The 12,949-nt window shown below is 39.3% G+C and overlaps 1 protein-coding gene across 1 annotated transcript; it reads left to right on the top strand.

Annotated features, from left to right (window-relative positions):
• The first annotated feature begins 612 nt into the window (after nt 1–612).
• Nucleotides 613–10,578, top strand: cyth2 (cytohesin 2). Its single transcript, XM_074653496.1, has 12 exons — nt 613–808; nt 3,715–3,865; nt 5,375–5,441; nt 5,562–5,680; nt 5,767–5,847; nt 6,082–6,194; nt 7,175–7,323; nt 7,437–7,548; nt 8,223–8,299; nt 9,466–9,537; nt 9,629–9,783; nt 9,982–10,578. The coding sequence occupies exons 1-12, from the start codon at nt 742–744 to the stop codon at nt 10,067–10,069; spliced, it is 1,251 nt and encodes a 416-aa protein (XP_074509597.1). The 5' UTR covers nt 613–741; the 3' UTR covers nt 10,070–10,578.
• Nucleotides 10,579–12,949: the final 2,371 nt, after the last annotated feature.

The raw sequence follows: 12,949 nt of genomic DNA, 5'->3' as shown, positions 1-12,949 counted from the left end.
GGTCTAAATATTGTATATTCGTGACATCACGAATGGACAGAAATCCTGACAGCTTGTTTCAAATGCAGAGTTTCTGAATACGGGCTGTGTGTGTTTCCCCGTGGATTGAGCGTTTCGATACTTTCACAGTATCTTATAGGACTTAAACCTGCTTTATACTATAAAAAACGTTTTTTATAATATGGGACCTTTAAGCCTTCAGAATCAGAATCGTGTTTATTGCCAGTTGTAAGAGGTATACACTAATTTGCTTTGGTTTTGTTGGTGCAAGTAAGCAGTATAATAACAAAAGAATAGATAAAAACGTTAGAATAAAATAAAAATAAAAAAATTGAAATTCTACCAATATACAATATACAAAATAAGCTATAAACAAATTAAACATGGTATAAACAGATAGTGCAAATATTGCCGGTGTGCAAACAACCGTGTGGATATAAAATAAATAAATACACGAACAAACATTAACTTTCACTGTTTAACCATTATACTTTGTCCCATCTGCCATTTATTTAACTGCATTTATGCCAAACTTCATCTTTTTTGCCTTTACTAAATATAAGTGGTTGTATTTTGAAAAGCTACTGACCGGAAGTCGACTCCTCGACAGCCAGACATCGCTTCCGGTGTCGCCACCTTCTTTGTCTCCGGCCCAACATCTCGACACCAGGGGCTGTCTGTTTTTCACCCTTTAGTTTGGAGGATATATTTACACATATATCCCGTGTTTTCTGATATTGAATGACAGTCGACTCTGAACTATTTATGCCTAAAAGCAAAGCGCCAAAGATGGATGAGCTGGACTACAGTAAGTGGTTTTACTAATGAGCTATAGTCTACCGCTAGCTAACTGAGGCTAGCTGCAGCTGCTGGCTCAGTTTATCTGCTCAGGTGTGACACAAAGATCATTCTGTTGAACATCTACATGAAAATCATCGACCTTATATTATCTGCTGTCTTTCCCGAAAAGTATAGGTGTATATGTAAACCACATTTTGGTTAAAATAAGCCACACAGATGCTTTAGCTTCGCCTAACGACAACTCAATATTGATTATTTCAGTGTGTGCTCGGAGCTAACGTTCAGCTAACGTTGCTGGGCAACACCCTGACCAGCCTGCAAGTTACACAAGAGCTTTGTTAAAAATATGCAGTGCTTATACTATTGAATGATGTGTTATCATGACTCTGTGCTGCTGAAGTATGTGATGAATCAAACCACACAGTTGATCCAGACTGTGGGCGTGGTTGGTTGGTGGTATTTAAAGCAGCTGTTTGTTTTGCAGAGTAAACACACACTGGTGTCTGGGAGCCTTTGGGTGCTGCCTACTGCTGATCACAAGCTGCTATACTTTGAGCCTCTAGATCTGGACAAAATAAATCAGCACGATATTTTGTGCAAAACACATCAACACCAAAAATATTTCATTTCAAAATGTATTTCGAACATGATGTGTTTCTAATATTTAGATAGATAGATAGTAACTTTATTGATCCCGAGGGAAATTCAAGTTTCCAGCATCACAGTTCCATAGTGCAAACATGTTAATAAAAAGGCAGTAAAAAAGTTAGTAGTGCAAAGTACAAAGAATATACCAGATATAAAAATACCAGGAGATGAAGAGAATTGTTAAAAATGAATATAGTGCAGGGTAACAACTGAGATACAGGACTATTAAAAATGTGAATATAGGGCAATAAGTGATATAGTGCTGGATAATAAAATATAGGAGATATACAGTAGAGACCAGGGGATTAAGAAATGTAAAATATAATATAATATATTGCGGGATGAGAACTGAGGTAGAGAGGTTTTTTTAATTCTTTTTTTTAAATAAACTAGAGTGCAGAATAAGCTGTACATTATTGGTAGAATACAGTAAAACCCGTCTATTAAGGTGCAGAGTAGAGCTGTTGGTGGTGTGCAGAATTAAAAAGTCTATTAAAGTGCACTGTGTGCATTATTATCTGTCATTATTATCTGTCTTATTCTCCCCAAACTGACAAAATATTTTAAAAAATCCTCAGCATAATACTATATTCAACAGCAACCACAGTCTCCAAAGTGATAATTAAGTTGAATCATCATCTCTATAAAACAGTTAAGATAAAAAATGTAATATTATATAATTTATCATGGTATGATTAAGTGCAGGGCTGGCGTATTAGATTGCCTAAGTTTCATTTAGGTGTAAACTGGCATCTGGGTGTACAAGTCAATCTAAGTTTGTCTGTGCTGTTAAAACATATTTACATGGCAGCATTTCTTTATAATTGAAATACAAAAAGGTAACAGGAGTAGATTTTTGACAAATAACTTTAGAAAATTGTGTAACTCAGCTGTAGTGCAGACTTCAAAACTACAAAAAAAACATGATTTTACAATAGCGGAAATTCCTGAGAAGATGCCTGATTATTATGGTGTCGATATATCACCCAGCTGTCCATTTTAGTATCACCTTTCGCTACATCCCTTATAACTGTGTTGATAGAATTGCTTTTGTTAAGGTTTTCATGCCATGAAAATAAGAGAGACAGGGAGTGCAAGTGAGTAGCACCAATGAAAATAATATGAATTTATCCTTCTGTCAACATCAACTAAACAAATATCTGTTTTACCTGTATGGCACTGTGTTGCACTAGCCTGTTTGGAGACCTCTGATTCTGCCCGGATCTTAAATTTGATCAAGTAACTGATGGAGCAGGATTCAGTCTAAATATCACAGTACCTTACTGTGGACACTTTTCCCAGGGACTACTTCTTCAATAGTAAGTAGATGCAATGAAAACAGTTCACAGGGAGCTGCACTAATGAAAATCCATTCACCTTTTATTATATTAATTATATTGTGTTGGTGGCTAGAGTCCCAGAGGGGATATCTCATCATCCAGCAAATTCAACTAAATAATTTGCCTGGCTTGATACCACTAGTGATAAACAATATTTATTTTGTGATTTTTGTTAACCAAGTTTTAAACTAATCCGTGTGTTTTACCAGTGAGGGGCTGGAATTGGCTGTTAGAGCCAACACGTAGATGTTTGTCATTCATATAAGTGTACTTGTGGGAGAAATGTTTTTAAAATTAAACCTGACTGACTCTTTTACTGTAGCCTTGAGCCTCTGTCTGTGTTGGAGTCTGTTGAGTCCATGATGTGTTTGTCTGCTCCATTAGTGGAGTGTATCACAGTTTAGCTGGTGGCCAGTGTTAATGCTTTACATTATGTTGCAGTGACGGATCAGGAGACTGATGATTTTCAGTGTTTTTTCACAGGTTGCACAAACTAGTGCAATGAAGTGATAAAGGAATAGGGTAGGAGGGACAAGAAAGGGACAGATTAAGGAAACTGTTTGGACATGTGGTGTAGTAGTAGTAGATTAAGGTGCATTTTTTTTACAAAAGAAAAACAAAACAGTCAAGTGTCCTCACCCAGTGCCTTAGTTTCGACTACATGTTTTATATTCACATTTGCTGACTTCAGCTACTTCTGTTACTACCCTACTACTCACACTCCTCTCCATTGTAAGATATTGATAGAATGAATTAGTCATGACCAATTTGAGCAACAATGCAGTTCTCAAAATAGTTGTTCTTGATGGCTTTCTATGTTACTAATATAGCCCCGATCTGCCTTAGGTTATTGGGGCACAGTCACAGTTTGTTGTATCTGCAGCAGCAGCAGTAATGGAGTCATTCTTCTTCTCTTCCCTTACAGTCCCAGTAGACCTGAGCCCAGAGGAGCGCTCTGAGCTGGAGGACATCCGCAGGAGGAAGGGCGTCCTTCTGCAGGAGATCCAGAGGCTCAGAGAGGAATTGAGAGAGGCAATTTTGGAGGTGGAGGGACTGGAGACCAGTACTGAGGGCAGGTAAGAAGAAAATGCACGGTAACATTGCTACTATAGTCTATGTAGAATTAGATTCCACTGGTGGCTGCGGAGAGTTTTTTCCGACTCTTGTGGTCCAAATAATTCCAATAACTCTGTCGTTTGAAAGTCCATAAACAAAAGGTTTATTTAAATAAAATAGATGCAAGCTCTTCCAAAATCCATAACATGTTTTTGTTCCATGAAAAATTCATTTATCAAACCATATCTGACAGCGTTTAATGTTTCAAAACAAACATCTTCACTGCGGTCAAAAAACGTTTTGCTCTGCCGCTTGCCACACACAATGGTAGGCACACACCAGAATATATGGAGCGGTCTACATGGGATACGCCTTTCCTATGACTCTACCTATACACAGCACTATACTATGCAATTTTAAAAAATAAATAAATAAATTATAATTAAAAAATTAGACCCCTGTAATGTCTTGCCTGCCAACAATATAATTAAATCATATTTATATTTACATACCCATAAAAAAAAACGCTTTGGTTCCAACAGTCTATCAATATTGGTTTCTGTGTTTTGCACGGCCAAAATGACAAGGGCTGGCTTTCTTGATCGCAATAGTGTGAACAGTTTTATTCACCATTCCCCAATACATTATCGCTTGCAGTTAGTCAATCAAATCAACAAAGCCCAGCACTCACACCAGCGTTCACTCATTTCACCAGCTGCACTTTAACAGCTTTTACAAACATGTCAGATTAGATTTAGAGTTTACTGCAGTCCTTGCTGCTATATATTCACATCACCTTTTCACCATTGTTCATCTTTTTAATGCCTCATATTATTGCACATACAAACAGGTGCTGTGGATCTTTAGCTGACGTTATAGTGTTGTCATTGATGGGTATTGATTCTTTGATAATGTGCCTTCTTTAGAGTGGTCGCTTAAGGTCTACTAATATAAAAGTAATTTAGTTATAGCTTATAGTTTTGATATATATCATTTTTTAACAATTTATTGCCCAAAGTGAGGTTATTTCGGCTTTTGACAGTCAAATAAATGCAATTTTAACAACTTGAAGTACGGCTGGCGCAATAACCGCAATATTGCAATACTGCGCTGTTGGTGAGCCCACCGCAGGGGATGGCAAGCAACCACCACAACCACTATGTTCACATTTTTTTCTTTTCAAATTCTTTGCAATAGGAGCGCCGCATATTTCGCATATATCCAGAGCAAGTACTCTACCTTGTGCGGACATTTTTACTTTTGTGGATATTCCGTATCACAGCAACCAGACGCAACCCAACATAGCAACCTGCTGCCCCCCATTGCCCTTCTGTGTTCTGCATTTAACAATAAACAAGTATTTCATTAGTTTTAAAATGGTCATCTTTGTCATTTAAAAAGCAACAATATACCTTATAATAGCCTAACAATAAGGCTTATTTATATAGCATGAAAAGCAGAATAAATTGAGTAATTTGCAAAGAAAAAAAATAGCACTAAATTCTTTTTTACATTTTTGCTCTCTACAGTAAAACTCTCCAGAAAAGTAGGCATGTGGCAATGGGAAGGAAGAAATTCAACATGGACCCTAAAAAGGTAAAACTCTTCAATACTACGTACGCGTCTACTCTGTCTTCACTCTGTCTTCACTCTGTCTTCACTCTGTCTTCACTCTGTCTAAACTGTGGGATGACGGACTTTGCCCCCTCTCTGCAGGGCATTGTGTTTCTGGTGGAGAATGACCTGCTCAGACACACTTCAGAGGACATCTCTCAGTTCCTCTACAAAGGAGAGGGCCTCAACAAGACCGCTATAGGAGACTACCTTGGAGAAAGGTGCTTGGTCTTGAAATATCTCCTGTCCTTTTTCTCCTTTTGCATCAGCCATTTTTAACTGTGATCTCTCTGTTGCTGTTCTGCAGGGACGACTTCAACATCAAAGTTCTTCAGGCTTTCGTTGACCTCCATGAGTTTACTGATCTCAACCTCGTCCAGGCCCTCAGGTAAACTGTGTCTGTTTGGCTTTTTGTTTTGTTTTTAACCAAGGACAAAATCTCTTGAATAATGTCCTGGCATTCGCTGCTAAACAAACTTTCCCCACAATGGAAAGTCCCACTCTCACTTCAGGTTAGGGAAGGAAAACTTATGCAAGAGAGTAGTAATGACTGTATACCTCTGTCTCGACTGCCAAAGTTCTTCTCTCTGACTTGACCTAAACCGTGACCTTTTTTCTGCAGACAATTCCTGTGGAGTTTCCGTTTGCCTGGTGAAGCCCAGAAGATCGACAGAATGATGGAGGCCTTTGCTCAGAGATACTGCCACTGCAACCAGGGCGTCTTCCAGAGCACTGGTAAACACAAACACATTACATTGCATTTCATGAAGGGTAATCTGTTACCAACCTAATATAGGATGTTGTGACTTCTGTGTGTGGTTGGGTGCTGTGCCCTTAAATCAAGCTCTATTTTCCTATGATGGATCACAGGAAGGGGCACTTCCTAGAAGGTGTGCACTCACACGAACAACAAGCCCCTTACCAGAAATGACCAGATATGAAAGCATGCAGAGTCTGCCAAGTTATTAACATTGCTTTTCAGTAGAAAACATTTTTTTCATTAATTTATTACACAGCTTTGTTGAATACTCAATTCTGATTGGTCAATCACAATGTTCTACGGTCTGTTATTTCTTTATAGCAGACCGTTGCTATGGACGCAGTTCTGATGTCAGACTCTGGCGTACCGTTTTTGTGTCAAATTATTGATTTCTTAAGTAAGTAGCCGTGTAATAAGCGGGATAATGTACAGCTAGCAGGTCATTGTTGTGAAAGTTATCCCTTCAGACACCTCCGGTACGCGTCGGGGTCCACTCAAACCTTTCTTTTGAAATTCCCATGGCACGGGAAGCCCATTTCATTCCTAAACATCCAAATCAGAGGTCTATTTTTATTCTTTTCGCGTCAGGGTCCACCCATTGCCGTGTCGGGGTTTCTTTCACAACAATGACCAGCTCGCTGTGCATTATCCCTTACATATCGTATCATGATGAAACTGGTGATTTATACCCCTAGTAAATAGGCATTCAGTATGGGCCCCTCTCTGCACAGCTATTCATTCTAGTATCTTTGTGGGTCCCCCTCACATGCGAGCCCTGTATACTCAGTCTCCTCTTTCCCCCCAGGCCTACACCTCTGGTGCAAAGTAGCATTTTTGAATCAGGGTCAAAACCAATTGTTTTTGTTTTTGATTTCTGATTTTAAAGGTAAATTCGTTATAGAAGTTTTTAGTTTTTGTGCAGATCAAAACTCTCTTGCGTCTCTCCTGTTTGCAGACACATGTTACGTGCTGTCATTTGCCATCATTATGCTGAACACAAGCCTCCATAACCCAAATGTGAGGGACAAACCTGGTTTGGACCGTTTCATCTCGATGAACCGAGGCATCAACGAGGGAGGAGACCTGCCCGAGGACCTGCTCAGAGTACGATGATCTCTACCTCTTTTCTCCTGTGGACATGGCAAAGTGACAATAAAAATGAACACAGTTAAGACATTTTTAGTGCGCTTATTTTACTATCTTGTGTGTTATTCCAGAATCTCTACGAAAGCATTAAAAATGAGCCCTTCAAGATCCCAGAGGACGACGGCAACGACCTGACGCACACCTTCTTCAACCCGGACAGAGAGGGCTGGCTTCTTAAACTTGGTGAGATGATGCCAGTGAGGCTTTTCTCCTTTGTTGTGGAGTGCTTCTACCCTACATGTTGGCTTTAACACTGATCTTGTGCAATTAAAACAAATCGGGTATGTTGGTGTTATAGATGTCAGGAGCGTAAATTCCAATTGGGAAAAGACATGTTCTGTATGCTAGAGTACTTTGTTCTGTCTTAAGGCTTTGTGCTATGATGAAGCTGCCCTCCTGTCTCTGAGGCTGGCTCTTTGCCTCCACTTGAATTGTCAGCTCACAGTGTTGTGGCATTTGAACATTGCCATAGCATGATGGTGAACAAGAGACTCACTTTCTTGCGTCGTGGCAGTCTAAAAATCTGATTGTTTTCTTTTGCATGGCGGGGCCTGTGATCCGTTTGTCACTAATATAATCTCTTTCTCTTCCTCCTCCCCGTCCGTCTCTCTCTTTCTCTATTTGTCCTCTGTCTTCCTCTAAATCCTCCGGTCCCTTTTGTCTCTGCTTCTTCCCTGCGATTTCCATCCTCTACTGCTGCTGCTTGTTTTCTCAGGAGGTATGTACTGACAGTTGTTGTAGTTAATAAATTAGCCATGTAGTTAGCTGTAAGAATGTAGAAATTGTAGAAAAGTATCCCTTCAATTTTGACCCCCCCCTAAGGAAATCTCTCATTCATCATCATAACTGTGTTTCAGGGGGACGAGTGAAAACCTGGAAACGGCGATGGTTCATTCTCACAGACAACTGCCTTTATTACTTTGAATACACCACAGTAAGTCTGTGTCAACATTTGAGTGTATTTGACATCGCCACGCCTTGTAGATTCATCTGGTGCATTAAACTGTCCTGACAGGATGTTCTTGCTGTATTTCCATTGGCTTTTCTGAGGAAAAAAGCAACATAATTAGTGGTATTGTTGTGTTATCTTGCAATAAAATGTAGTAATGGGTAGGGCCGTCAGAAAAATCGCAATCTTGCAATACCGCGCTATTGACAAGTCAACCGAAGGGAATGGCAAGCAACTGCCACAACTGCTATGTTCCCATTTTTTTTTTTTTATTCTTTGCAATGGGAGCGCCACGGCAGCTGACGAGGTATATTGCGCTGTGCGCTGCACTGTTTATTTCTGTTATTTATTGGGTAAATCACTGCGCTCATCAGTGTCACCTTTTACCCAGCCGTTCAATCACAATGGAGGAGGGGCGGGACAAAAATACCACCTACATGTAGGCTACAAGTGCTGAACAACAACAACAACAACAATGGAGGAGAAATTAATACACACAGACCGAGGGGTCCGTCCTCTCTCCCTATACATGTTTCAGCCTTCCCTTTATCCAGAGCAAGTACTCTACTTTGTGCCGACATTTTTACTTCTGCGGATATTCCATATGATCGCAACCAAAGCGTTTCAGCTAAAAAAAAACGCTGCCCCTCATTGTCCTTCTATGTTCTACATTTAACAATAAACAAGTATTAATTACTATCTTTGTTATTTAAAGAGCAACAATATACCTAATAATAGCCTAACAATAAAGCTTATTTATACAGCACTAAAATCAGGATAAATTAAGAAATAAGCAAAAAAAAAATGAACTATCACCGCAGGGGAAATTCCTTCTCCGCAACAGCCCTAGTAATGTTTACCATTGCAAGGCCGCTGGAAAATTGTGATTGTTTGTTGAAGCTTATTTGGGGCCTTAAGGTAAACTCAGAAATGGCAAAAATGTACTGTATCTGCAAGAAAGTTGGGTTACTGAACTTCAGGATTAGATCGATTAACTGTGTTAATCCCCGGAGGACAAACTGGTTTGGTTTCCCACAATAGTAACAAAAGAGACACAAGTCAGACTGGTCACAACGACGACATATCAAAGACATGCATTTGAATGTTGCAGCAACTCTTTTGGCCCTAATCTGCTGTGATTTCACCTACAGGATAAGGAGCCGCGAGGTATCATTCCCTTGGAAAACCTTAGCATCCGTGAGGTAGAAGACCCAAGAAAACCTGTAAGTTTGTAGGCAAATATCATTTGTAAATTTCACAATATATTGCATATTGTGATTGTTTATCCAATTGTCTTTGCCTTTCTCCCAACAGAACTGCTTTGAGCTGTACATCCCCAACAACCGCGGCCAGCTGATTAAGGCGTGTAAGACGGAGGCCGATGGGAGAGTAGTGGAAGGAAACCACAATGTGTACCGTATCTCCGCCCCCACACCCGAGGAGAAGGACGAATGGATCCACAGCATCAAGTATGGAAATGGAGGATAATGTCACAGGAATATGGGGGTAGTGGTTGACCAGTGAGAAATTATAGCTGAACACTAGGTAGCCTGTTGTTTAGGGGCCTAATTTTGAAATCCTACCTGCTGCCTGGATGGTATATACCTTTTGTACTTGCATATTTTCTTAATCCACCCCACTCAATAGTGTTTCTTTGTCACCTACAGATCTGCTGTCAGTGTTGATCCCTTCTACGAAATGCTCGCTGCCAGGAAGAAACGTATATCACTGAAGAAGAAGGAGGAACAACCGTAGAGTATTCCCTTCATTCACTCCCTGTCTTCCTTTGTCCTTCTCATCCCTCCTTCCAACACAGGACACATGTTTTCATCCCTTCTCCTCACGACCTGTTCATAAGTTTTGTTACCTCTTTTTCCCCCGTCCCCAAACGCACCCTCTCCCTGATATGAGGACTCCTTGCTATCCTGTCTACCAGACTCTTGAAAGCCACATTTCAGAGTGAAGCGCTCACCCACTGTGTGGCTGCCTCTTTGTTATCTTGGTTCTTACACTACTGCTGTCATACGCAACCTCACACACTACAGCCAGAGCACACCGCCTGTCCCGTCTTCTCACCACATTCCTCTCTCGTTAAGCATTTAAGTGAACTGTAAAACGTGTCTTAGACCATATCCATGCTAATGTTGGTGATTTCAAAAACAAATTTGTCCTTTTTGGGCCTTTCACATTTAGTCAACTTCTCAAAACTGCTCACCGAATGTGGACAAATTTGCAAACGCTGGGAAAATAGAAGATTTAAAAATTGTTTCAAAATGTTTCGAGTTGTCGTCGATTAAAACTAGACTATAACTATGAAGGATAAAAATGACTAAAATGTTACTAAAACTAATAAGCATTTTTGTTTTAAGACTGAATCTAAAATAGCTGCCAAAATGAACATTGTTTTGTTCATCTTCCTACTTCCTCATTTACAGTTGCTTCGTAAACCACAAACAATAAAAACAGCAGATATATGTGAGGCTGCAGCTGAAGCCTGCGTTATAGAAGACATTTAATATTTCTCTTTATGTAAGGCGGACTTTTAGACTATTATCTGAATCTGAGCGTATCTTTTTTTTTTTTTTACATCTATCTGCATTAGTGTGAATATGGTCTTATTCAGGGTAGCAAGCAGCTTCAGTCCTCGTGACGTCTTTCTCTTTCGTTGATGCTGCCTGAATGAGAACTTGCCTTTCTTGATTGTGCTTACCCCAGAAAACAATGTGAATTCACTATTAAAACACTAACAAGATTTACTTTTAGTTGACGTTTGGTCAGAGAGGAATCAGTTTAAGTCAAAGCAACAAATGATTTCAGATTACTGAGATGTGCCCTTTGCCTCCTATAGTACTCTTAATGGCTTTGACACACACTACTACTGTCTACACTACTGTAACCATTATGTGAGGAAAATGTCACTGTTCGTTACTGTTGATCTTTAAATACAGTCGGGTCTCGAGGCCGAAAGGTTGCTTTACTTGCAGAAATAATGGAGACGGCTGTTTCTCCTTCCAGATAGCTGCTTGTTTCAGCTCACTGAGACAACATATCTGTTCTTTAGCATGTTTCTTTACATGTTTGAGCAATAGCAGAGTAGTTCCAGTCTGTAGGCTTGTTTACAAATCCTTTATAACACTATACTGAGCAGCGATCATCATGTCCTCTCGTATGTAATGTTCTCTCGCATGCCACAATTCATTTCCTTCTTGCTCAACAACTACAAGACGAACACTGACATCTCTCTCACAAGTAATAACTCCGTCAGACGTTTAACTGTTAGAGCCTGGTCTGTCGCGCTACAGTGAGTTTTCAAGAAATCACAAAGGCAGCTCATTACAATGTATACTTTTTGTAAATAGATGTTAGCATATTTGTTTACGATACACATAGAAATGATTTAATTTATTCTTTATCTTTTGTTAAAATCTGATTTTTGTACGAGCTACTGTAGGACTGCATGTTGATAAACTGAATTGGCGTAGGTACGGGTGCGTCGCTGATCATGCTAGTGCACTGATTTGAAGTGTTAGTGTTCCCTGTTGACATGGAAAAATTGCATTTAATATGGAAGTTGATTTATGCGTAGAGTAAAATTGTCTTAATTGTAGTTTCTTTGGGAAAATAAGAAGATATTTAGATGTTTAGTAGTCTGATTTCTCTCTTGATTTTGGGAGTAAAACAGACTCGGTAAAGCACAACCAGTAATGTTAAAACTAACGTCCAGTTTTTGGTTCATTGGCTGCCCGGTGTCCACTTGAAGTGTGAGGAAGCGATTTACAAGCTGAAAATGTTCCACCGTACCACAGTGATAGAAATGAAGAGGCAACAAAACAAGGAACACTAACAAAGCTTTGATTCATTATATAATAGTAAAATTATCCAGATGTAATGAATCAGTAACAAGTTTAGATTTGTGTCCAGTGATAGATTTGCTTGACATCCAGTTCATAAACTTATTACTAGTAGTTTATTGGATTGGCTTTTTTTTTTTTTTTTTTTAGATGGTAGTGAAAATAATTGTCTACTGCACTTTATCAATTTTAGCATTTTGGAGAAAATGCTGTTACTTTGACTGTCCATTACTCTGTAGCACCCTCTACTGGTGATCTCACATACTGCAATATGCTGAAGGATGAACCATGAACTGTGTAGATAAACTGTATTACGCCGCCGCCTGGTCAATGCCAGCTATGACAGTTTCTGACCAACATGTGCTGTATTTGTTCACCTGATAAAGATCATGTTTGAAGCTGAATGGGTTATTTTCTCTGTGATCAGAACACCTTGTTTTAAAGACACAGCAAATACAAATGCAGATCTAGGATTGCCTTTTACTCTCCTACTTCATCAAACTGACAAAGGCCTAACTTTATATTTCCATGTTAAGTGTGTCAACACAACACATGGGACTTTCTGTAGGCCTTCACTTTCTGGGTATTCTTGAAGTGCAAAGTTGCCAAATATAAACCTGTTGGGACAACAAATGTTTCCTTCAAAACAAATGATTGAACACTGAAATGATTAGAATGAAACTGGGCCTCTTGTTTTTTGATTCCACCTCTTTCAGAAAACGTGTTTATTTTGTATTTATTTATTTTTATTTACTGTGAGGTGAAGATGGATAGATCATCTGTA

Source organism: Sebastes fasciatus, chromosome 12 (genome assembly GCF_043250625.1).
Source record: "Sebastes fasciatus isolate fSebFas1 chromosome 12, fSebFas1.pri, whole genome shotgun sequence".
NCBI classification, from domain to species: Eukaryota; Metazoa; Chordata; class Actinopteri; order Perciformes; family Sebastidae; genus Sebastes; species Sebastes fasciatus.
The sequence above is the reverse complement of the archived record's forward strand: the minus strand, read 5'-3'. Positions and strand labels throughout refer to the sequence as shown.